Raw genomic sequence first — 26,494 nt, 5'->3', positions numbered from 1 at the left:
ACGCCTCCAGACTGAGCTAGCGAAGCAGAACGAAAGCGGGCGGCACAGAGACGCCCCAGCAGCCAGGAATGAGCGGGGTGCTGAGCCCAACCGCAGCCGTACAGCGCGGTTATTTGGCACGCCATACCTAACCTGCAATCGCCACCGCCCGCAGAGCGAAGGCCTCAACGGCCTCTTCACCCCAGGAAGCAGCGCAGGTGCCTGCCAGCCCCGCGCTTACAGCAGATTCGTTACCTGCGGCAGGGCGACCCGCCCCGCCCCTCCTCATGTCTCACCCGGGAGCCGGCAGCATTTCCCACCCCTTCCTGTGGCCGCCGTGGCCACCATTTTTGTTAAGGAAAGGTTTGCTGCTCACCCCCAAGTCCTGCCGGCTTGGGGTAGGGAAGGCAATACCACTTCTCTCACGCTAGAAAGCGAGCAGGGCCGGAGAGACGCTTCACCTTACTAAAGAAATAGTCCTCCCTCATCACCCCCCGCCCCCCCCAAAAAAAACCCAAACAAAACTAAACGCCACCCTAACACAGAGTTCCCCACCTCATTGGGCTATGGAGGCAAAACCCACCGCTAGCACCACAGAAATGACGAAACCAAGATGGCGGCTAACTGCTGACGAGAGGGAAACAGCCACTGCAGCGAACTACATCTCTGAAGCTAACTGTGGCTAGGTTTACCGCTGCACGAAAGAAGACTACAACTCCCGGCAGGTGCCGCGCGGCCCAGCTAGCGGAGCTGGGAGGGAAGGCGAGGGGCGGAGCTGATAAATAGTGGCACAGAGCACCCGCCTCGCGTAAGATGGTGGTGGTGGCCGCGGTCTAAGTGGAGCGCGCGGCAGGCAGACGCATACTTGTGCTTCCTCTTCTCGCAACCTCTATGTTGTGGCTCTTGCTACGGGTAGGAGCCGTGGATCTACGGTGCGGGGGAAGCCCGAGTTTGTGTGTCTCGGCGCTGGACAGTCGCTGACACGGGCAGGTGACACTAGTGGCACCGCGGGCGCAGAGCAGTGCTGCCCACTGCTCCCGTCCCTTCAGCTGGAGAAAGCTGAGGCTGCTGTGGGCGGGGGTCTGCTTGGCTCTTCCCTGCTCAGCCATGTCAGACAATCAGAGTTGGAATTCCTCCGGCTCCGAAGAGGATCCCGAGACCGAGCTCGGTCTGCCTGTTGAGCTCTGTGGGGTGCTCAGTAAGGTAAGCTGCCTTTCTTCCTCCCCGCAGCCTGTGCCTGGTGGCCTCTTGCTTCCCCTCTCCGCGTCGCACTACGTGCGCCCCCCCCCCCCCCCCCCCCCCCCCCCCCCGCTGGCCGAGTGCTCTCAGCCCTTTCCGCCTGTCTCCTCCCTGCCCTACTGTTCCGAACGATCAGGCTGCGGCTCCTGCCTCCCCCGGCGCCGGTGGAGGGGCCTGGTGGGGGTGCAGAAGGCGCTGGCATGGCCGAGGCAGCCGCCACCTGATTGCAGGGAGCCTGCTAGGCAGCCACTCCGGCACCCGGCGCGAACCGCCCGCGCCCCCTCCCTCAGCCGGGGGCACCGCCGGGCTGGGGGGGGGTGGGGCTCGCGTACTTATCCCTCATCTGCGCAAGTGCCCGCTCTCCCCACCACTGAGAGGCGGTGTGAAGAAGCACTTCCTTGGGGAGGAGCCGTGGGTGCGGCTTCAGTTCCGGCTGGGAGGCTGAGGGAGGTGTTGGCGCCCGGCCCGGGAGTCCATGCCGCCCCCTGCCCCTGTACCAAGCTCGCTGGCTGCCTGGCGTGAGCTTCTAGAGAGTGAGGCCCGCGGGGGGGCGGCTGGGTGCGCGCGGGCATGGTGTCTCTCCCATTTCTCAGGCTCCTGGCCGAAGCTGATGGCAGGCCCGGGTGCGGCCTGGGGCCGCGGTATCCCGCTCCGCTGCCCGGGAGCTCCTGAAGGCACGCAACCCGTGGTCACTTCCCAGGAGCAGGTCCCAGCACAGGAGCGGCCCAACCTTTAGTCCAAGTATCAAAACAGCGTAATAAAATACCCCTGCAGCAAGAGATACGGGAGGTGGGGAGGAGCGGAAGGAAAATAGCACTAAAGCTTGTTTTTCCCTTTTAAAAATACATATCACTTTTTGCTCTTTTATCACTGAAAACAGGATGACTTGCAAGTATGCGTTAGATGATACCGGGAAACTTTAGGAATGCTTTAAAGTTGAATATTCGAATTACTAAGTTTGAAAGCAGATTTTTTTAACTGAGAGTACATTCAGAATAATGTTGAAATATCTTTAGAATTAAAGCGCTCTGTTTTGAATTTCTTTCCTTTCCTACATAATAAGGCCAGGCACAGGCCAGTGTGGAAGGCACAGGTCATGGAATACCGAGATCATAAACAGGCCCTGGATGCTGAGAAAACAGCCATAATGGGGCCAGTACTCTGCTTTTTGTGAGGGACTCTGTGAACTGCTTCCAGTGTTGAAAATGTTTCAAAGCCCAGAGATGGGAGGAATGGTTAGGAGAAAAGAAGGGCCTTGGCTCTCATCTGTAAGATATTATGATGTAATAGTGGATGGGGGAGGGGGAAGATGAGATGGATGTGAGATATTACAGCAGTTAAAATGTGAGGTTTTGATTTAGTTGTATAGTTTTACTGTGTTTTTTTCTCCCATTGCAAAGTTTTTCTTTGATTAGATGCTTCCTGTCATTAGAAACTTTAATATTTGTGGGATGTAATTGATTTTTATGTTGGCAAATTAAATACTTTATTAAGTCCCAGTGCTGTTTTTTACTGGTGTAGCAGGTGAAGCCATGGCTTCTTCTGACATTCTGTAGCTTAGGTATGTGCAAACGTTTCTGGATGCTGAGTGTAGTTGACACTGCCTTTCCTGTGAGAACACAGGATGTAATCCGAATAGTCAAGTATGGTGAAACCTGTTGCAGTGAATATGCTTGAGGGATAAGTTTACCTTTTGCTAGTTGATGCCTCAACAATACTTGAGACAAACTAATTAAAATGAAATGGTAGCATACCAAACTTTCTACTAAAGAAATATTTATTTATAATAACTTATTGTGTATGATTACATTTTAAATCAATAAAAGTAGGCTGTAGTTCTCTGTGTGCTTAGTAGTGTTTCAGTTGTTCTGCCCTTTGGTAAAGAGAGAAGCTTTGAAGGAAACTGAGTAATTTGGTAAGAGAATCTTATTAAAGTATGCCCTGCTGGTCTCTTTAAATGTTTCAGAACTCTAGGTTTTTTCCATTGTATTTCCTGCTTACCATTTTAAGGTGGATACAAAGAAAGAACTTAGATGTGGAAGTGTCTGTCTTGAAGCACAAGAATCTAGATGCTTGAACCAGTGGTCTTTTCATTGCCAAAACCTTGTTTCTACCCTGTATACTTTAAGTAGTCTTTTAATTCATGGCACACTTTGATTGCAACAGCAAATGCACGATTGACTGCTATGTTTACCTCACTTAACTGTGTCAAAAAAGGAAAGGTGCTTTCCTCCCTGTCCCTTGCTCTTTTGCCCAAGATAACCTTGCACTCTACCTTTTGCATCTGGGAGGAGTTGGGAGAAGAAGGAAGGCAGGAAATAATATACCTCCATGACAGCTTGTGCTACCAGTTCATGTACTAAGCACAGCTGAGGCTTTCTTTAAGAAATACTAAATATAGCAATTTGATGTATTAAGAGATCATAAAGGGCTTTATCTTTGGAGAGTAAATCTAGGTCTTACCTACACTTGAAAATTATTAGGAATTTCTCAGCTATAGAATTGGTTTTCTGTAGATGACCTCTTGTTTATTAAGAGTTAACATGCTGTTATGGGACATGTATTAACTAATATGTATAGTATAATGTAGAAACGAGCCTGTTAGTCCACTTTCTTCCCCCTATTTATATGTTATAAAGATGGTGAATAATGGTTGGAATGAAATGCTAAAAAGAGACATTTTAAACTTATTTCTTGGAGCTTTTTGTCAAAGAATGGTTGTCATGATCAAAGAAGTGCCTGCATGATAAAATTTTTCAGTGTTTTTGTTTCCATTTTTATCTAATTTATAATTTTTGCACTGTGATTGAATACCAAGCACCAATGCGTAGCCAGAGTTATAGAACAGTCCTGATCAGTGTCACATGATTCTACAAAGTGCAGTTCAGTATTGTTGAGAAGATGTTGCAAATAATAAGATTAATGATCAGAACTTTTAGTCACTTCTAACTAGATCTTTGTAGGATGAATCCAGAACTTGTTCCTGGAATATCACTTTCATTCCATGTGTGGATGTGGAGTCCCTAGAAAAATCTGAATAACAAAAGGATGATTGGATGTCTGCTGATAAGGAATTAAAACCTAAAGCAATATCTATGAATAATATTAAATTGATAAAGAACTGATTGCTCTAGGTGCTATAGTAGTTATATACTGTACTGGTGAGATAATGGCATGTTTTTATTTATATGAAGAGAACTAGATACTTTAGTAAACTCATTTTTGTAGAAATTAACTTTTATATGAAATAAATTATTTCATGTTCTGCTTAAGCTTGGCTTTTGGTCTAACTCCAGATTTTAAATCAAATGACTAAACTCACCTTAGTGATTAATGTTTTATTCCCCCCCTCAATTTTTCATCAGTATTTTTATTACCTTTATTTTAACTGGCCTTGGCAATGCAGTTGCAGTTAAGATATGTTATCTTAATGTTTACTTGAAACAACTGATTTTTAGTACCTTCAGGAGTTTGTAAAATGATTTTAGGAGCTCTGGTCAGAAGAGGAATAAAAGTTCTCAATTGGGAAGAACTTTTATAGAAGTTGCTTTTTTTTTTTTCTCCTGGTGCTTGAAAGCCTGAGAAATATCAGCCAAACTATTTCTATTGTTATTTACAGTGGACCAACTACATTCATGGGTGGCAGGATCGATGGGTAGTTCTGAAAAGCAACACACTCAGTTATTACAAGTCTGAAGATGAAACGGAGTATGGCTGCAGAGGCTCTATCTGTCTGAGCAAGGCTGTGATTACGGTAAGTGCTATTTCAGTATTGCCATCTTTTAATGTTTTGGGATGTTACATATTTGTAGGCTAATGTCTGGTGAAAGCAAGTATATATATGGCAAATTCTGTTAGGTTGTTTAATATTAAAAGTTAGTGATATTAGTGCAATGCTGGAGCAGGGCAAGGAGTTACTAATAAGAAAACAAGCTGTTCTCATTTGAGACTGCAGTAAGCAGCTTTTCATCTCTTATCTTAGAGGTTTCTGTGGGTAGGGGATACAGTTTGTTTCTGGAGGAGGCAGAGTTTTCCCAGGGGTCAGCTGAAGATCCTGGACCAACTTCCCAAAGGAGGCAGCATCCATCACAGTCCTTACACTTAGCACTAGAAAGAGAGGGTAGTATTTCTTTGACTGTACTTTCTGAACATGACTCTCTACAACATTTCTGAAAAAAACCCAAACATTCTACTATGCGTTTCCTTCTCTAAACAAGTGTGGTGCTGTTTTTGCCTAATGCTAAAAGATCCAGTATTATGGTGGTAAGAATAAAGAGCCTACATATAAGTGAAATCTCATAAAGATGAATTGGCCTTAGAAGATAAAGAGGAAAAAAAAATCTTTTTGTAGCTTTCAGAACTATGATATGTATTAATTATGACTAATGCTTGCCAAAAAGCATGCTGTAGCTTTTCTGTGTTACTGTTAAATAGTCAGTCCAGTTATTTGACTGGGGGGGGGGGGGGGGGAAGCTGGACTTGTGTAGCACATAACTTCCTAGAGTAGTGTTAAATCTTACTATTTATGTTCTTATTCCACCAAATGTTTTGCTTTCAAACTGAATTGAGGATGACAGATAAGAAGTTTCCTTTTCTTACTAATATTCAGCTTACAAATAGAATTTTTTTAAAACACATTTTGGTTTGGAAAAAGACTGGATTGATTACATCAACTGTATGTATTTTGGAAAAAAGATTGTGAAGAAAAAGCAGATTTTTACGTTTAGATGTCTGACAGGTATTGCAGTCATCTAAAAATTAAAACAGATTACCTCATTTCTTTTAAAGCTCTTTTTAAAACTGCTTAAACTTTTAAAACTTGCTCAAGATTTGACTTATTCAGGAATATATGGTGCACAGCAACAGCATCTAGAAGTGCTCATTTAAGTGTACTTCTGGTGGTCTGTAGAGGTACCAGCCTCTGATCAGGACTTCCAAAAAGGTGTCTCATTCACTAGTAAGAGGCTTAACATGCCAACCAGGCAGAGACAGGAAGGTGGTGGCAAGGAGGTAGACCAAGGGATGTTTGGAAGTGTGCTGTAGAGCACATCTCAGCAGCTTGAATTCCAGTTGTGGTGGCAGAGAGATTATAGTGATGCTGATATTGCTTCTGGAATGTTTTGGTGTATTACAATTTGTGAAGGGAAGTTGGTGAGCTTCTTATCTTTTTGACTAGGAAGTATGTAATGCTGAAACTTCTTGCAGATAGCTTTTTTCCTCTCTTCTGTCTGGCACTTGTTACATCTGGTAACTTGGAGTTGAATTGTTGCTTTTTTTTTTTTCCAGTTCTTGAGCTTTTTGAGAAAGAATAAAAAGTGGGCATAGTTCTAAAAATTAATCTGATATTTTAGCTGTTCCGCTTTTAATAAAACTTGTGGGTTGAGATAAAGACAATTTAATAGGACAGAAAAGGAAGGGAAAATAATAATAATGATAAAAGAATATACAAAACAAGTGATGCACAATGCAGTTGCTCACCACCTGCTGACTGATGCCCAGCCTGTCCCTGAGCAGCGGCTATGCCCCTCTGGGCCAACTCCCCTCAGTTTTTTTGTTCAGCATGACATCATATGGTGTGGAATATCCCTTTGGCCAGTTTGGGTCAGCTGTCCTGGTTGTGTCCCCTCTCAGCTTCTTGTGCACCTCCAGCCTTCTTGCTGGCAGGGCAGTATGAGAAGCTGAAAAGTCCTTGACTTAGTGTAAGCACTGCTCAGCAACAACTAAAACATCAGGGTGTTATCAATATTATTCTCATCCTAAATCCAAAACACAGCACTATACCAGCTACCAGGAAGAAAATTAACTCTATCCCAGCCAAAACCAGGACAAATGTCCATGTTTCATTGATGTATAAGCATAAATTTGGAAAGCTGCTCTCACTGAGTAGTCTTACTGTACTTCCAGCAATGAAGATAAGCCTAATGATAAGTCATAGTATGAATTAAGAGACATGAATGCTGCATTCAGAAAACCACAGTCCTTTCTGATCTTGTTTTATCATTATCACACTGGGCAGAGATCGATAGATAATTCTACAGGGATTATTTTATAAAATTGCACTTGTCTCTCTCCTCTTTAATGAGAGGAAGACTTGTTAAATTACCTCATTGAAGTAGCTTCTTTAGGTATCTTAAATGTAGAATTATAATGTCATATCTCCAAAACAGGTAGGTTCCTGTGACAATAGTCTTTAATTGAATGGAAAACATGGGGTCTGTTTGGGCTACTTGGTATAATAACCACTGGGACTGAGAAAAGCTGATTTCTCTGGAATAGAGGACTAAACGATGAATATTTATTGTATACTCACTGGATTACATCAAGTAATGAACTGTCGAGAACTAGCCATGTGAATTAAGTTATGAAGGAGGATGGTGAAAGTCAATACATGATGCTGAGTTGTTTTTAGCCAGATAATGAAAAACACCTTGAAGGTGTTTAACCAGTTTATAACAGAGTGGAGGCTTGAACTCAAGTTAAAAGTTCTGCTATGTGGTCAAGGGATGAGAAGAAATTATGGGTATTATAAAAAGTTGATATATGCACAGCTTTAAACTTTGTTCTATTACTTTAGCTTGGACATCCTAAATTACTGCTGCAGTTGATTGTCAGAGACAGATAACGTTTATTAAAGATATCCTTCATTACTGTAAAACTGTAGTTCTTTCATTCCTAAAGTCAAGCTTTCAATGGGGACTTGAATGTACATGGTTGGGAGCGGATGTTGATGGCAGTCCTGTAGTGGTAGATCTTTGGGATTCAGCTTTGGAGTTAGAAGGTCTAGGGTCTGTCATTAAAAGAACACACAGGAATGCTTTGTAGAGTTTGAAGTCCAACTTCCAGGGAAACTCGCCTTTCAGCTTGTACTGTCTTTGCCTTGATTACTGTCTATTCTGATAGTGCCATTGCTGCTTTTGTACAGAGGGACTTGTACTATCTCATGCAGTGACAGTGTGATATATCAAGAAGTAACACGGTATGCATAGAATAACTTAACCTCGAGAGGTCCTTTCCAGTTTATCTGCACTTTTAGCATGAAGAATCATGTCTTGCAAAATAGATTTTCAAAAATTTACCATGACATTAATAGTACATGGGTGTCTGTTAGATTTCATATTTTATACAATTTAAAAGAATTTCAGAAGCAGTTGGAGTGGTAGCATATAGAAGTGGACCCACTTGGAGAACTAATGTGGGTAAACTTTGGATTAGCTCTTCCTAGCTACTGCTCTGAACTTTGATCTTGCTAACAGACCTGCTTATGATAAAAGAATGATGTCGTGATTTTTATCTACTGATAGGTTTGATTCTGTCAGCTGCTAGTTAAGTTGAATGGGAACCGATAGCTTTTAATTGGTGAAAGCTTTTATTAAAAAAAGCTAAGCTATAAATCCATGCCCTGAGCAGAAATACCATGGCAGTAAATTTGTAATAATTGCTAATTGCATGGTGAAATATTGTTTCCAACTGTCTGAGGTTGGAAAACAATCTGTTTTTAGTATGAAGTGATGAGCATTTAATTAAATAATTCATTTTCTGTAACTTGATAAAGTGCTTCCTCAGCCTTAATTGCTACTAAAAAGATGACGTGAGTAAACTAAGACACATAACACAAGCCCTAACTAGATAGGGGTTTATTTAGGGCACAAGGCAATTAGTACTTTTAGGCTTTGATGTGTGACTTAAATAATCAAATAGTTACATCCAGATTGGTGGAAAAATCTTGGCTAAATGGGAGAGAAATCTGAATGGAGATTCTAGACAGCGCGTCCAAAAAACCCTACAGAGGCAAGTGTAGTCAGGAATGCTTACTCATATGTGAAAGGCCTGAGGTGATTGTGTTCTGGAGAGGAAAATGCCAAAGAGCAACAGAAGAGTGAGGGAGAGAAAGAGTTGATGCCTAGGAGATAATGAGATGGGGCTGGTGTTGGTGAGGTAGGCAGAAGTTGCTTGGAACGTGGGATTCTCCTGGACAATTATTTTTAGCATTTGCATCCTCTGTACAAATTTGTATATTAATCTTACAGTCTTTGAGTTATCTGAACTAGCAATGGATGGGTTGATGTTCAAAGTGAAAATGTCAGAATGTTGTCCTGTATTTATCAAAGTGCTATAGAGTGCTAATATCCTTGGCAAGCAAAAAGCAATTATTTTGCTGGGTGGAGAAATGGAAGATTTCTTCCTTAGTATGTATTGAGGAAATTAAGTCATAAGTGGAAAAATATGCGTTTAGATCAGCTTAAGTGAGACTGTTAATCATTATGGAATTCTTCATCATAGTATGAAGAAGATGTGGAAAAAAAAATGTATATTAAATAACCAGATATTTTAATATTGCTGAAGAATTCAGCTTTAGTACTTGAATGTAATCGTATGTTACCACACACTTGAAATTAGGGCTGTAATCCAACAGTACTTCTGTCAACTTTTTATTATCAATTAGAATATCATTCCCCCACTTGACTTTTTTTATTAAAAGAATTAAGTTTTTACAGTGTTCATGATTTGACATCTACTTCAGGATCATAACTCCTGCCCGTGGGTTATATCTGAGCGTTTTCATGCTGTGGAACATTTCTCACAGATGCTATACCAAGCCTTAAATAATTCCAGTGTTTGCATTTGGTGTTAAAGCTATGGTTATATACCTCAGCAAATTTTTCTGTGATATTTGCAATTCTTATTCTTGCTCAATCTGAATTTCTATGAATCTTCCTAAGATTGATTTATTGTTATTGGATATGGTTTGTTCATGTGTCACCCCTCTCCAGGGTTGTAGTGTTGCTCAACAGTCCTGCTAGGCAACCTGCTGTTGATTATCTGATCTGTCTTGTGATAGCCATTAATGACATTTTTAACATCTCTACTGAGGATTTGTGTAATACCAGACCTCACTTTGATATGCATTCCTGGAATGCAAAGTAAAAGGGTCAGAATACTCTTTTATATCTATTAATATGCAGCTGCACCAGGCCATCTCCTGTTTTGCTGCCTCCTAAAATTGCTAGCTCATCAGCCTTTCACTTCTGTTCGTACACATGGTAGTTCTTCACAGATGACTTCTTTAGTGTTGTTTCTGCTTCTCAGAGTTCATATTTTTGCCTCCTCCTTTAGACATAAACTTCAGTTGCTGCTTTTGCCATGTTCCTCATGAATTCTAATCAATGTGGTTTAGATTGATTCTTCTGGCAAGCTTCAGCCACTTCTTAGTCTGTTTGGCATGTCTTTCCACTCAGTTGAAGTCTACCATTCCCCAGTTAAGAGGGCCAGTTGAACAGAATTTGCTACCCGATGTCTCCAGACACTTAAGAACCCAGATTGCATTGTGACTAGTGTCTAATATATTCTTCAAACTTTAAGTTGCAGGAGAAAAGTTGTTTCACAACTAAATATGTGTGCATATATAGATATATATGTACACAAATATAATTTTTTATATATATAATCTCAAGGAATTAGAGATAGTTGTGATGAGAGTTTAGACTGATATCAGGTCAATTTTAAACTTTAGAATGAAAGCTTTTAGGCTGACGCTTGTTAGCAACATACCTTGTGCTTAATAATTATCACTGTACATGAGTTCTTACACACTATTATCATTACGTACTCAAAGCAGTCAGTCTTTAACACTTATATCCTAAATTAGCTGCAAATATGCAGTACCATGGAGCCAATGACATATAGCTAGCTTGATATCTTTGTTCTTGATGGTCCTAGTTGCTGAGGTCAAGGTGACCTGACTGGAGAGCTCCTTAATGGGTGGGGGGAATGGATGGGACACGGATGACAGGACAGGGACAGAATTGAAGTAGGCATCTTCTGCCAACCCTGCCCCAATTTGGGATCTCTTATAACCATCTTTTATAAAATGATTGAGTTTCTAGGTGATTTTTTTTTTATAATCCTTGGCTCCTGCTCCTGGACTACATGCTGTGTAATGCTGGGGGGGGGGGGGGGCGGGCGGGGGCGGGCGGGCGTGGGGGGGGGGGAGGAGAGGAGTGTTACTTTCCCAGGCTGCAGCAGGTGCATTGCCCTGTTGCTCAGCTGTTTTGGTTTTTGGGTGTGGTGGTGGTTCTCCCCCCCCCTGTGTAGCTGCTGCTGCTTAGAGCAAAAGCAGTCTTCCCAGCTCTGGAGGTTGCACTTTTTCACTGACCAGTAATTGTCCATTAATGAGTTGTTTATGGTTCTGAGGCCTCTGCTTTTAGCCTGTGTCCATATTTTCAAGGCCTTTGTTATCTCATGCTTAAATTGTATGTCATAACAAGAGACACCTGATACCAAGCTCTAGTTCACTGAGTCAGTTTTCATAACAAGTTGATAATGAACCTTACAGATCAGGACTGGGGCCTTGCATAGTTAGCATAAGGCTTGTGGCCTGTCAGTAATGGTAGTACTGCATTTATAGAAATGCTTATACAGTTGTACTGTATGTGGTGCTTAGGGACATGGTTTAGAGGTGGACCAGGCAGTTAGGTTAACAGGTTGGGCTTGATGGTCTCAGAGGTCCTTTCCAACCTTAATGAGTCTATGATTAAGTTGCTTATGTTTGGATTCAAAGCAAGCTAATCTTAAAGTCTGCTTAGTGTGCTGCTTTCATGGGTATGGCAGGCCTCTGCTCTAGCTGCAGCTCCCCTGCTTTCATAGGATGGGAACTCTCCATTCCCATCACTGTGAGTCCGAGTCCAGGGTGCTGTACTCTCTGACAGCTCAACAGTACTGCTGCAAAGCATGGCTTTGCTCTTAGGGTAGAATATCCTGTCTGGGTGTTGCCTCATGGTTTTCTTGTGAAATCCATATTGGACTGTTGGTCTATGTGCAGCTTTTGGATCTTCCATGGCATACTGCAGTACATAGTATGAGATATAACAAAAAGACAGCAAATCAATACACAAATAGTGATTTTAGGGGTGCAGCAGTGTATGTGATTCCTGTTCCTGTATTTGACTGTCCTATTAAAACTAAAAAAAGTGATACATGGGGGTTCTGCATTCTCTGAAGTTGATATGAAGTTGCCTTGCTTCCTGCCTGATTAATAACTCTTAACTTCTTCCTGTATATGATGGGATTCCTAATGAGTTTAACTCAGCGATTTCATATCAATTCTAAGCTGATGTTTTTCCAGGTGGTATAATTCTGATTTTTTTTTTTTTCCATGACTAATGTATGTTTTCAGTAGATATTGCAAATATTTTGCTCCTAATGGATACCTGAGAAGCATCATTTGCATTTTTCTGCAGGGGACTTGGTTCTCTGGTTTAATTCCCACCAAGGTGACAACATGCACGCCTCCATTTCCAGTATCTTATATCCTGGAGTCATTAACTGATAGTTAGCACTAAACACAAGTTATGACTTTATTAAAGCTTAGGGTTCTTCAGACTGTGTTCAAACATGACAGGTCCATTGGTTATATCCTCATTTCGCACAGTGTGTATCTAAACCTGTTAACACCCCTTCAGTAATCCATGTAGCTTTTACATAGGGTATCCACAGTCAATGGTAGATCACTTCAGGTGGTGGCTGTGTGCACATGCTGTTTTACAACTGCTTCAGTCTTGCCCTTATTTCTTCTAATAACACAGTGCAATTCCATGTCTTTGATCAAAGTTTAGCTGATATTTCAAATGCACATTTTCTATATTATAGATTTTGCTATTGCAAGTCATTGGTTTTTCAGTAGGCAGTTGGGAATAGCATGTCAGAGGTGTGTTCACATATAAACCAATACAGCATGACTTGATACTACATAGTAATTCCACATTATTAACAGGAAAATAATTGGATAAAATATTCATTAACAAATTGGGCACTATAAGACTATAGGATAGTTGATTCCACACAAAAATTACTAAAAATTCTTTTATACTTCTGCATCTGAACATCTCTGCTGAATGTGCAGAAAACCAGATTCACCAGGTTCATTCTTGAGAACCGGGGGTTTCAAGTTTAAAATGTGGTTTAACTGCAAAAGTAACACATACAATATATGTTTGTTCCAGACTTAAAAAGGTGATTCTCAGATGAGAGGGTTTTTTTGCAATGGATTAAACCAAACCCAAGCTAATTTTAAAGTTTGCATAGCGTGCTAGCAAGCTAATGTTAAATTCTGCTTGGTGTGCTTCTGCTTTCATGGGTGCAGTGGGCCTCTACTTCAGCCAAGGTTTGAAAAGACAAGATAACAATTATTGTTTAAAAGAAAAAGCAGTGTGGTGCATTTTGAAAGGCAAATATTCTAACATAAGATCTGAAGTGAAATATTTGGGTAGTAGCAAAGAATGTAAAAACACTTAACAGGCTTTTATATTTTTAAGCCTATTTTCTTGATAAGATTTTTCTGTACATGTAAATGTGCCATTATGAGAAAGTTTTTCTTTTTAATGTAGTAGTGAACAAATCATAGAATGATTAGATGTGCCATGTTTTGCCACCTAAAAGGATCATCACTGTTTCAGTAGACATAAAGTGGTCTCATTTAATTGTTTGCAATAATGTTTTCCTATATCCTGTAAAAAATACAGCCAGCTGATATAACTAAAAAGTGGATTCTTATTGCTTAAGAATAACAGCAAGGAAAGACAAGACATCCTAGTCTAAAGTTTCTACTAGGTTTTGCCTGGATTTTGGAATTCAGAAAGGGAAATGAGAATTTTGTGAATTTTGGTTGACCCTAATTCCCCATGTTTGTGAATCTACTTGGATTTTGGTTGGGGGGGGGAAGTATTGTAAATTAAGTGAATTAGAACTTGCCACATCTCTTGGGTTTTCAGTACATTTTGAATAAAATGTATGATAAACAATGAAGTATAATGCTTTCTCTAAGTTGCTCCACTCTGACAGTTGGATCTAGGATAGTTAATGATATTTAAAAAAAACCCCACACAAACTTGCAAAATTAATGACTTTATTTAGTAACTTTAATGTTTATACTTCCAAAGCCAAGTGTCTTCAAAAATAATTCGTAGAGAGAAAAAAGGATCTTTATGCACTTTTATAATTGCATTGGGTGTATGTGGCAAGGGTGGGGGCTGCTGTGTGCTGGACACAGCCAGTTCCAGCTGGCTCCAGTGGACCCACTGCAGGGCACGGCTGAGCACCTCAGCCACTGTGGTAGTGCCTCGGGGTAAACAGTTAATAAAGGGCAAAAACGCTGTGCAGCAGTGTGAGAGTAAGAGGAGTGAGGAAAAAAGTGTGAGAAACAGCCCTGCGGTGAGAGCAGGAGGAGGAGCTCCATGCGCCGAGCAGAGATCCCCTGCAGCCCCTGGAGGAGACCACTGCGCAGCAGGCATTTCCTTGCAGCCTGTGGAGAGGACCATGCCGGAGTGGATATCCACACTGCAGCCTGTGGAGGATCCTACACAGCAGCATCTGGATAAGCACTGAAGGAAGCTGCAGCCTATGGAGAGCCAATGCTGGAGTAGGTTTATTGTGAAGGACTGCAGCCATGGAGAGGAACCATGCTGGAGCAGGGGAAAAAATGTGAGGAAGGAGTGGCAGAGTTGAAGTGTTCTGAACTGACTGCAGCTCTCCATCCCCCTGCGCCTGTATTTTTAGTTTTGTCTTTGTTTCTCACCATCCGACTTTATTTTTAATTGGCAATAAATTAAATTAATTTTCACCAAGTCGAGTCTGTTTTGCCCATGATGGCAATTGGTAAGTGATATACCTGTCTTTATCTTGACCCACAGCTTTTCATCTTATTTTCTCTCCCTGTACAGTTGGGGGGGGGTGTGTGAGAGAGCAGCTTGGTGGGGGTCTGGCAGCCGGCTAGGGCATACCCACCACATTAATCTAGAGAGTAGTCAGAGATATAGCTTGTGATTAATGTACTTGCTTGAAACAATAAGAAGGGACAAGGATTGTTCCTAAGCAGAGGCAAGATTTTGCTGCATGTACTCCAACTTTGGGGAAGGAAGAGATCTCTAAAGGAAAATACAGTGATGATGCTCATTCAGAGGAAATAATGTTAAGGGAGGATACAACAAGGAGTAGACCATTTGGATGAGCAGTGTTCAGGCTGTATTCTGAAAATGAGCGGTGACTTCAGAAAGAAATACACTAACTTGACTAAATACTTCTCCTTAGTATTTAATAGGGCACGAGAGACCATGTTTTTAGACCTATCTTGTCTGGTAAAATTCTTACCAAGCATAGTATTAATTGGTAAAACACAGATAGCTTTTTTTTCCCTTAAGAGAATTTTATAGAACCAAAGTAAACCAAAATGCATTGCTTTACAAAATGCCTTTTCTAAAGCAATGATTTCTCACAATTTTGCAATAGTTCTATTAGAGGAAATAAAACAGGTAGTACTTAATATTTGCTTTCATTGTAAAATTACTTTTATGAATATAGCTCTCTTATGAGATCTTATGGCTGTGATAATTCAGTCTCCAGGAAAGTAAATAATTTGGTGTTCTAGCAGGATGAATGTGAAAATTAGCATTAGAAGTTTCATGAGATATGGCTTAAATATGACTGGAATTTAGAAATTCAAGAATATAGTGAAATATCAAGAATTATATTCAGCAGCTGAACAGGTTTGCACACTTAGCCAGGGGCAAAATCAATATGCAGCTATACTAAATTTTTCTTAATCTTGTATTTAAAAAATGACTTCTTGGCATCACACAAAAAAAACCCAAACAATAAAAACTGGTATGTCAAAGCTTCAGGGATAAATAGTTTTGTACTGCTGAATTAAGTGAGCACAATGTTTGTCTTCACTTGGTTTGTATATGTTATTACAGTGTATAACACTGGTGTATTGTAAGCTGCAGTTATCTTCATAGCAATATATCATTGTTTTATTAATAACTGCGAACCAGTGGAGCTAGGATAGATAACAGCCTCTGTCACATTTATGCTTGTGCTGTTCCTGCCTGAGAGAGAACTAAAGAATGGTGATTCTTGTTTTCTGTAGGCCTGTACTGTTTGTCTTGTGTCCTAGTGCCCTGCTCAGTATTTTCTTAATAAAAAAAACCAAACAAAACACCACCTTCAGAATTTTAAAATAACTTCCCTGTAGATAAGTTTTAGTTCTGCAATGGGAATAGCAGCACAAGCACCCTTAATAGTTGCAATGTACAGACTTGAGTCAGACCTGCTATGAACTGCCCTGGCTTTCTTCTGTAGAGAAAAGAAGAAATACCTTTTATAGTAGTGAGAGATTGGTTTAGCAAGCAAAAGTTTCTTCAAGTGTTCCCCCCCCCCATGGAGTACTCTTGAAGGTTATGAAGCTTATAAAAACACTTAAATCTCCCTGTGTGATTTGCCTTAAGCACTTGAACCAGTATTTTTCAAGCAGATACTGCTCTGAAGCTTATTTTATGAATACCTCAGGCTTGAGAGCTGTATAGCAGGAAGGATTTTGTGGCAATGCAGTCAGCTATGACTCATGAGACCTGAGCTGGCTACGGACTTCCTCAGTAACTAGCCAAGTAAATGTTTCTTCGTGTAAACTGCTTGTTTAGAATTTAAGAGCTAGTATCAGTTGGTTTTATACAGAAAAATCTGGGACACGAATACTTGCAATTGCCTTTATTTCAGCAGGATTCTCTGCAGGTGCCTTGGAAGAAAGCTTTGGGAGGCATACAGAAAGGATGTTTGGCAATGCTGGAGGCCTATTTCTTGCAGTGTATTCTTGCATGGAATTATGATTTAGCTGTTTTTCTTTGAAATGCTGGCTCTAGAAGAAGCCCTTGGCGTGCATACAGGCTGCCTCTGCCACAGACTCAAAGTCTGCCAAACTCACCTTTGAAAACTCTATAAAGGTTTTCAAGTGCTACCATTCACAGTGTCATGTCAGTTTGGGTTGGTTCCCCAGTGCCCTCTCAATTTGTGTATGCTGCTTGAGACTGCTGAGGGATGGGGGCGTTAGGAAAAAGCAGCTGAAGTTCTCCAACCTGCTTTAGGTCCTGAGGATAGATAGTGACTCCTACTTGCATTCTGCTTTCCTGTGTGACTAAAACATTCCTCTTTTTCTTGTGAAAAGGCAGTAGGACATATCCTGGCCTCAGCACAGGTCCTTAGCTTGTTATGCTTGAAAATCGCTGTTTTTCCTGCAACGTCTTGTCAGGTGACTGGCTAAGAACTATACTGTTTTATAATCCCTTCTGAGCATATGGAGGAAAGTGAACACTAGGCTAGAAACAGTGAACTTCAGATAAAAGGAGATATAACTGAAATGAGACGAGATCTACAGGAAGAAAGTAAAGGGAAGAGAAATGGAAAAACTTGAAGCAAGTATAAGGAGAAGCTCAAACTAGTCTGAGGAGGATGTTAGAAGAATAAAGGACAGACCTGAGAAGTGGTGAATAATGCTTCATGGTCTCTGCTAGATGCAGCTACAGAAAACAATAAAAGCACTTATAGCAAGAGGGAAACCAAGGAAGTTTGTCCAGAGCTCAGTGGGGAGGAGAATGTAACAGATATGATACTAAAAAATTATGTATTTGTCTGCCAAGTTACCAATGAAAATGAAATATGAACTCATTCTTGGTTGAGAAAATGATTAATCGGCAACAACTTGACTTGTTCTGGGTTAAGAAAAGAACAGGTCATGTGATTCAGATGTTTTATTTGCTCTTGGTAAAATGCATATTAGAGAACTTGACTTTCATATTCAGTGAATTCAGGGTTCGTATGGTGGAGCCTGTCTTTAAAAAAAAAAAAAAGCAGAGGAAAAGGAGGGAAATAAAGGGTCTGACTTCAGTTGCCAGAAAAATATGGAAAATAGGCAATTAATAAGTACTATAAGATGGTAAATAACATGCATTTGCCAAGAGTAAATCATGTATCTCCTACCTAACTTCCTTTTCAAGCAGTATTTAGCATTGCTAGTGGAGATTTCTTATATTTAAGCAACTTGTCTAACAGGACCACCTGTTCAGCTGGCTTTTTTGTAATATGAAATTGCACAGTGAGCTGAGGATAACCCTAGACCTGATTTTTATGTGGCCTAGTCTTTTAACTATTGGTAATGCAGAAGTGTGCACACAGTGAATGGCCCAGAAAGGTGTTGAAAAGTTTTAGCTAAACCTCAAGGAAAACATTTCTGTTCCTTGTCATAGCAACAGGGCATAGTTTTTCAAATATATTAAAAGTTGCTATGCAAAGAAAGGGAATATGTAAACCTGCCTTTGAAAAGGGCAGAGAAGTAATGGTCTTAAATCATAATAAAAGATGTTTAGGTTAGAGATGGAGGAAAAAAAACCTGACAGAAAGGATGGTTGTGCACTGGAATAAGTTGTGTATGAAAGCGTGGAATCAGGCTTTTAAGATTAGTTTTGGCAAGTCTTTCTAACTGCGTAGCATGTAATTGCTTTTAACCATTCCCAAAGGGCCTCAGAGAGATCGAGCAGAGGAATACTGTCATGGCGGGAAAACCTTCGATAGCCAATTCTTGTACACTTGATTTTTGGGAGAATCTTCCATTGTTGTAGGTGCATATCCCCCACCACATGGCTAAAGGAGGTCCTGGCAGAGGGATGGCTGGGAACAGGCTTATAAGCCTGACACATTGGTGTGGCAGGCTTGCTACCCTAAAGCAAATAAACATCTTTCTTGTATATAGTAATAATAATGTAGCAAATGTAATTTGAAAAAGAGTGGCCTGGACTAGAAGACTTGATGTCCCTTACGTCCCTATGTTCTGTGGTTCAGTGAAGGCAAAGCAGCATATATAACCAGTTCTGAAAGTTGCTTGAATTGAATTAAGTTGAGATGATCAGGTATTAAGGGAATTAGTAGCTGCAGTTGATTCACTTGATTGTCAGCTTTGTCAGTTGCTGGATTTTTTTTTCTGTGGGAAGTTTAAATTTCTTTAAATTGAACTTAGGTTAAGATGCTTGACCAAATATGTGAAGCTATTAAAAAAAAAAAAAAAAAGTGAAGCTTCAAGTACTTGTGTTAAACTCTTCCTAGCTCATTTTTTATTTGCTAGTTGGCTTCTGTTGTACTTTTCTTCCTCCTTAGTATATTTAAACAAGAAAGATTGTGCATTATGTGTAAGTAGCTTCTGATTTCCAGATCATTAGAAAATAAGTCTTACTGACACTGAACTGTTGTGCATGACACAACAAATGAGACTTGCTTTTAGGTTTTCTTTTGTGGAGTGTTTCATGAGTGATCCACAGTGCTTTAGTTGTCTGCATAATGAATGTATTCACAGAGCAGTTCTTATGTTGTCAAGGATATTAACATGTGTAGTCTTGTCTTTGGCATCAGGAATCAATATTTATGGTCTTTCAGATGGCATCATTTGCCTTAACCTTAGAGCCTGTTATCTTCCTGTGGTTACTTGTATGTGTAACTTTTCTTTGTATTCAAATTCAAAAAAAGGTGTTCAGCTATACCTGTGTTATGTTTTGTTAAGAATAGTTTTCAATGAAGGGGGGGGGAAAAAAAGTTGTGCTGTGTTGGATGTTTGCTAGGGAGTAACTTTGAACTGACAGTGTCAGGGCACAGGGCAGATTAGATCATTGTTTTGTTCCTTTGTACTTTCTTTACCAGCTTCACTGTAATGCTAGTAAAAGCTTTTTAGTATTTGAGGCATGTGAATTGAAAGTTATGTGCATTTGAGTGGTGATATGGGAAGGGATTGCATGTTGCTCCCAATTATCTGATAATCCTGTCTTAGTGAGATGAGGCAGAGGGTGCCACAGCTTCCTTTTTAGTTGCCTGCCTTCCTTCTCACTTTGCTGTAGTCTGCTTTTATGGTTCTATCCTGGTGCTTTTTGCTATGCTGTATGTATTCCTTCCATCTAAAATCATTATTGATAGCAATAACCTTAATTTCTTTTTCCTGCTTTGAAATTTTAAAAAAAGGTGTATTTTCCTGGCTGCGTCCACCAGTTATTTTGCTAAAGGATTCCTTTGGAAGTATGAAGGTTTGGTCAATGTTTGTGTGGAACTTTTTTGTGACAATTTTGTTTAATAAGAATGTACTAAACAGGCTTTTCTGTTTCAGAAGACTGGCATTTTTCATTATGGAACTGTATGCTAGCTCATTATTTGAGACAGCTACATAAAACAGAGTTTAGAATCTAGGATGAATTCAAGGCAATATCGATCAGTTTTTCTAATTACAGTATTTCAGAGTGTGAGATATTGTTGATCATGTTGATAATTTTAGCTATTCTTACACTCTTTTCTTTCACAGCCTCATGACTTTGACGAATGCAGATTTGATATTAGTGTAAACGACAGTGTTTGGTACCTCCGAGCTCAGGACCCAGACCACAGACAACAGTGGGTAGATGCAATAGAACAACACAAGGTATGTTTTTTTTCTGCTTTCCTTTCTCACTCCCTCATTAGAGCTGATGGTGCTTGTGGAGAGTTGTAAGCTTCACTGTATAGTCATTAAAGTACTTAAGGTATTTATGACAGATAAAAGCTGCAAGATTGAAGCAGTGTGTTAAATATGTTCCAAAGGAATTGATTTGCTTATCCTTCCTATATATAAGAGTTTAGAGAACTGGGAGCTAACAACTGTGAACCTTTCTTGAGCTCTCTAGCTTGAAAAAGAAAAAGCTTGCATTATGTTTGAGTGACTTCTTAATGGTTTTGTCCATCCTCTCTCACTGATTATCGAATTGGTTCTTATCTAGATGTCCCAGATGTTAAACTTGTTAGTCTTAGAGTCCATTCCCCTAGGTTATCATTCTGGTTTTTAGGCTCATCTCTTTCATTACTTGGCTGCTTTTACTGTATTTGATTACTGGCTTTTGTCTCCTTGTCTTTTAAGGCCCTACTGTTAATCAGCATTTTGGTTCAGCTTTCCTGATCTATGCCTCATCTCTTCTAATGAACTCCATTACTTTGATTTTAACTAAAGGGCTTGAAGGTCAGGTATTTTTAAAGTATGTAGCACACAAAACATCTGTTATGTTTTCAGATACAAGATAGGCACTGCTCCAAGGTGTTGAGTTTAACTACAATACCTAGCACAATGCAACTTCTGCATCTGGGTTTTATACAGGTAGAATCATAGAATATCTCAAGTTGGAAGGGACCCAGAAGGATCATTGAGTCTAACTCCCTGCTTGCAGGACTACCTAACACTAAACCATATGACTGAGCATCGTCCAGATGCTCCTTGAACTCTGACAGGCTTGGTGCTGTGACCACTTCCCTGGGGAGACTGTTCCAGTGACTGACCACCCTCTCAGTGAAGAACATTTTCCTAATGTCCAATCGGAACTTCCCTTGACACAGCTTCATTCCAGTGTCCTATCGCTGGTCACCAGAGAGAGATCAGCACCTCCCCCTCCACTGCCCCCCTTGAGGAAGTTGTAGACTGTGATGAGATCACCCCTCAGCCTTCTCTTCTCCAAGCTGAACAAGCCAAGTGACCTCAGCCGCTCCTCATAAGTCTTGCCCTCGAGACCTTTCACCATCTTGGTCGCCCTCCTCTGGACACACTCTAATAGCTTGATGTCCTTCTTATACTGAGACTCCCAAAACTGCACACAGTAATCAAGGTGCGGCCGCACCAGTGCATTGTAGAGGGGAGCATTTTCTAGCTGTGTGCTGGACATTTTGTCCAGAAGGATACTGTGAGAGACAGTATCAAAAGCATTGCTAAAATCAAAAAAGAAACCACACCTACTGGCTTCCCTTGGTCAACTAGATGGGTGACCTTGTCATAAAAGGAAATTAAGTTGGTTAAGCAGGACTTTTCCCTCATGAACCCATGCTGGCTATGACCAATGGCTGCGTTGTCTCTCAAGTGTTTCTCAATAACTCCCAGAATAACCTTCTCCATAATTTTACCAGGCACCAAAGTGAGACTGACAGGCCTGTAATTACCAGGATCTTCCTTCTTAACCTCCTTGAAATCTGGGACAACATTTGCCAGCTTCCAGTCAACTTGGACCTCTCCAGACTCCCAAGACCATTGAAAAATAATGGACAGAGGTCCTGTGATATCATCAGCCAGCTCTTTCAGTACCCTGGGATGAATCCCATTGGGCCCCATAGACTTATGTGCATCCAGCCAGAGCAGCAAGTCTCGAACAAGTTCAGGGTCAGCTGGGAGTTTATAGTTCCCCCAGTCACGGTCTTCCAACACAGGGCTCCAGGGGTCCCAGGGCCCATCATCCATGTTAAAGATAGAGGTGAAGAAGGCATTAAATGGCTCTGCTTTGTCTATGTCCCTATTTGTGAGGTGACTGACCTCATCAAGCAACAGACCAATGTTATCTCTGATCCTCCTTTTGCTGTTAACATATTTTAAAAAGCCCTTTTTGTTGTCCTTCACAGTGCTGGCCAGCTTGAACCGTAATCGAGCTTTGGCCGCACAAATTTTCTCCCTACAGTGGTGAACAGCATCTCTCTAGTCCTCCCGTGTCGTCTGTCCTTGCTTCCAATGTCCATACACTTTCCTTTTCCGCCTAAGTTCTAGAAGGAGATCCCTGCTTATCCAAGCCGGCTTTCTGCCCTGCTTGCTTGACTTCCAGCACTTTGGAATTGCCTGCTCCCACACTCTTAAGAGATGGCTCTTAAAAAGTGACCAGCATTCATGGACCCCAATACTTTCAAAAGCACATTCCCAGGGGACCTTACTAACTAGCTCCTTCAGCACCCTGAAGTCTGCTCTCCCCATATCTAGGGTCAAAGTTTTGCTGGCAGTTTTTCTCCTGTCTCCAACAATTTGAAACTCAACTACTTCACGGTCACTATGACCAAGACAGGCCACCAATCACCACTTTGCCCAACAAATCTAGCAGGGCACCTTTCCTAGTTGGCTCCCTTAGTACCTGCACCAAGAAGTTATCTTCAGTGTGCTTCAGGAATTTCCTGGACCTGCTTGTGTCTGCTGTATGATATTCCCAGCTGACATCTGGTAAGTTAAAATCTCCCATAAGGACAAGGGCAGCAGATCTAGAGATATCCCTTAATTCCTTGTAGAATAATTCATCAGTGTTACAGGAAAACAAAGTAAAATAGATATCTAAGTAGGTACATATTTTTACCTTGAGCTTCTTGAAGTATTGCTTATATAAGTACTATCTGTAATTAGGAATTTTCACCTTTTATTGGACCGTCCTTATAATAAGCAGGAGATGCTGTTTAAGTACTGTCTTTGATAATGGTCCTCTAAAAAAATAAATTCATCTCAATTAGAATATTAGTCCATTTATAGCTTGGCATTTTGCAGTAACTTTGATACAGAGGTAACATTAAAACATACAAAACTAAGTTTCAAAACCAGGATTCTTTTCTGTAGTCTAGTGGAAAAAACACAAAGTTAACCATGGAGTGTTTTTGAGACAAAAATACTGCAATTTGTTACTCTTGCAGTACCTCAGAAATGTCTCAAGAGGATACACTGAACAAGTTGCTGGATTACACATCTGTAGAGGTGGCATTTCAAAAACTGTTCTACAGGCATGGGGGTCTTCAGGCATGGAGTGATGGGGATGTGGAACTTGATAACCCTGGGCTGCAATTCGACTAGGTTTGGTGAATGATTTGGCTAGTGAACTGCAGAACTTAACCGGAAGTCTGGCTAAGCAGAAATGCAGGCTGGGTCATTGCATGCTACTGTGAAGGAATGAATGAGGAAAATACCCATATCCTGTTCTTGAACTCTGCATGACCTCAAAGGGGAGTCTTCCTCATGCTGTTCTTTTTCCTCTTCTAAGGCTGTCCTTAACTGTTGCTGAGTTCTGAGCTGGCAATTTTATGGAACCACCTATTCATAATATGGAAGTATTGAGTGGTAATAGTTTAGAGTTTGCCATTGTACGTGTAAATTTGGAATTGTTTTTCTGTGTCACTTGCAAAAAAAAAAAAAAATCTTGCTTGCATCACCACTGAATTTTCTTCTCCTGCTTTACTGCCCAGCCACGATCATGAGATATCTGTTTGTTTTTGTTTTTCTCTCTGGTATTATTGGTAAACTTAAGTCATCTTATTCAACCTTCATTTCAAATCGTTAATGAGTGTTGAGGAGCATGAGTTCTAGCATTCCAAAAATGACCTTTTGTGGAGAAGCCTGATTAATTATGCAGTTTTTCCACTTAAAAGGCTTATTTTGATATTGATTTTTGTTTGGACAGTTTAAACTTTCATACTTTGCAAAAATTTGGTGGTTCTTAAAAAATAATAATAATTTGTACCAGATCTGTCTTCACATTTGAGTGCAATGAGAGGTTTCTTGGATAATTCCACTGGAGGTGCATCTGTTCCTACTAACTGTTCCTGCTAAAATACATAGGAATCTGAACACCAGAAGCTTTGGAGAAGTGCTGTATGCACATAAATAGGTGTTTGATGTAATTAAACATAAACCAGAAATGTCTAAATCCAGTTTTCAGTCTGATTATCATTAATGTTTCTTAGAAAAAGTGTCTCCAAATGTCTTGTTTCAATAAGATATTTTCCAGATTGGGTGGTTAGTGCTATGTTTTCCTATAATTTATACACGTTTGTAGGGAAAAATGTGCTGCTGCTTAATAACATTGATAGGATCTGAAAAATATATTTTCTTGGAGGCTGGAAGTTCATCCCATTTTTCATTGAATTTGTATGAAGAACACTTCAATGATCCTTAGTTTTAAGTAAATTTTCACCCATCCTTTAATTTCTCTTCAGCTCTTGTGGAACCTTTATATCTAAACACTTGATTGAGAGTAGAAGTTGGACTTCTGTGAAGCAAAATATCCTGTTTCACTGAAAAGTTCAGATTTTTATCTGCTTACTCTGAAATTTTCTGAAGCAACTTTCCTGGTCAGATTACTGTAACTCAAGCAAAAGTTCCTTGACAAGCTCTTGTTGTCAGATAAAAATTAATTTTGTTTCAGAACTAGGTTCTTGAACTAATACATAATAATTTGAATAAAATTGAGAGAGGAAACTATTTCCTGTACTAAGTAGTAATTTTGATTAACTGGAGTCTATTGCTATATGAAGTACTGGGTTTATTTTGGTTTTTAAACTCTTTGTTGCTTACTGAGTGGGTAGGTAGTTCTGGTAGGCTGCTTAAGCTGTTTGCTAACAAAAGTATGTTTGAGATTTACTGTAGAATGTCACAAGGTGGTTTATCTTTAGAGTATGAAAGACAGACTGAAACTTTGACTGGTTCATTGTGCTCTGAACAGAGAAAACACTGTTTTTAAACTGAACTTTATATTAAGTTTGAGTATGAGCAGACTTAGAAAAACTTACAGATTAGCAACACCAGTGAGTAGCTGGTAGCTGAGAAATGTAAAACATCTAATGTTCAAGCATAAAAACTGTTAGAATTTGCTGCTCTTTGTTATTAACATTGCATTAGCCTTTTCTTGTACTGAGGTTCCTGAATGCTGACCAGATTAAATGTGTCTCAAGTACAGCTTCTAAAATGCTTATTAATCTCCCTGAACTGAAGGAAGGCGTGGTGGGTTGACCCTGGCTGGCCACCAGGTACCCACCAAGCTGCTCTATCACTCCCCCTCCTCAAATAGACAGGGGGAGAGAAAATGAGAAAATATGGCGAAAGGCTTGTGGGTTGAGATAAGGACAGGGAGAGATCACTCAACAGTTACCATCACGGGTAAAACAGACTTGACTTGGGGAAATTAATTTATTGCCAATGAAAAGTCAGACTAGGATAATGAGAAATAAAAATTAAATCTTAAAACACCTTCCCCTCCCTTCTTCCCAGGCTCAACTTCACTCCTGATTTTCTCTACACACACCCCCCCCCCCCCCAGCAGCACAGGGGGATGGGGAATGGGGGCATGCGGTCAGTTCATTATGTGTTGTCTCTGCTGCTCCTTCTTCCTCATGCTCTTCCCCTGCTCCAGTGTGGGGTCCCTCCCACGGGAGACGGTCCTCCATGAACTTCTCCAACATGGGTTTTTTTCACAGGGTGCAGTCCTTCAGGAACAGACTGCTCCAGCGTGGGTCCCCCAAGGGGTCACAAGTCCTGCCAGCAAACCTGCTCCAGCATGGGCTCCCCTCTCTCCACGGGGTCACAGGTCCTGCCAGGAGCCTGCTCCAGCACAGGCTTCCCCATGGGGTCGCAGCCTCCTTCGGGTGCCTCTGCCTGCTCTGGTGTGGGGTCCTCCACAGGCAGATATCTGCTCCACTGTGGACCTACATGGACTGCAGGGGGACAACCTGTGTCACCATGGCCTTCACCACAGGCTGCAGTGGAATCTCTGCTCTGGTGCCTGGAGCACCTTTTCCCCCTCCTCCTTCACTGACTTTGGTGTCTGCAGAGTTGTTCCTCTCACATATTCTCAGTCCCCAGCTGCTGTTGCACAGGTTCCCCCCCCCCCTTCTT

At 40.9% G+C, this 26,494-nt stretch overlaps 1 protein-coding gene across 6 annotated transcripts in view; it reads left to right on the top strand.

Moving 5' to 3' along the window:
- Nucleotides 1-554: 554 nt before the first annotated feature.
- Nucleotides 555-26,494, top strand: part of LOC148055139 (ceramide transfer protein) — an 88,282-nt gene continuing 62,342 nt past the window's right edge. Inside the window, exons 1-3 of one of the 6 annotated variants that reach the window (XM_087762509.1) lie at nt 555-1,182; nt 4,838-4,972; nt 20,378-20,494. In XM_087762509.1, the coding sequence (XP_087618635.1) occupies nt 1,087-1,182; nt 4,838-4,972; nt 20,378-20,494 (348 nt within the window). In that variant the 5' untranslated portion in view covers nt 555-1,086. Of the gene's footprint in view, nt 1,183-1,642; nt 1,737-4,837; nt 4,973-20,377; nt 20,495-26,494 lie in introns of those variants that run through there. The other 5 variants (XM_087762498.1, XM_087762501.1, XM_087762499.1 and 2 more) reach the window with 5 other exon arrangements.

This window comes from Nipponia nippon, unplaced genomic scaffold (genome assembly GCF_047370975.1).
Source record: "Nipponia nippon isolate SJK-2023a ecotype South Korea unplaced genomic scaffold, ASM4737097v1 scaffold_26, whole genome shotgun sequence".
Classification (NCBI taxonomy): domain Eukaryota; kingdom Metazoa; phylum Chordata; class Aves; order Pelecaniformes; family Threskiornithidae; genus Nipponia; species Nipponia nippon.
This window is presented reverse-complemented; position numbering and strand designations above follow the sequence as displayed.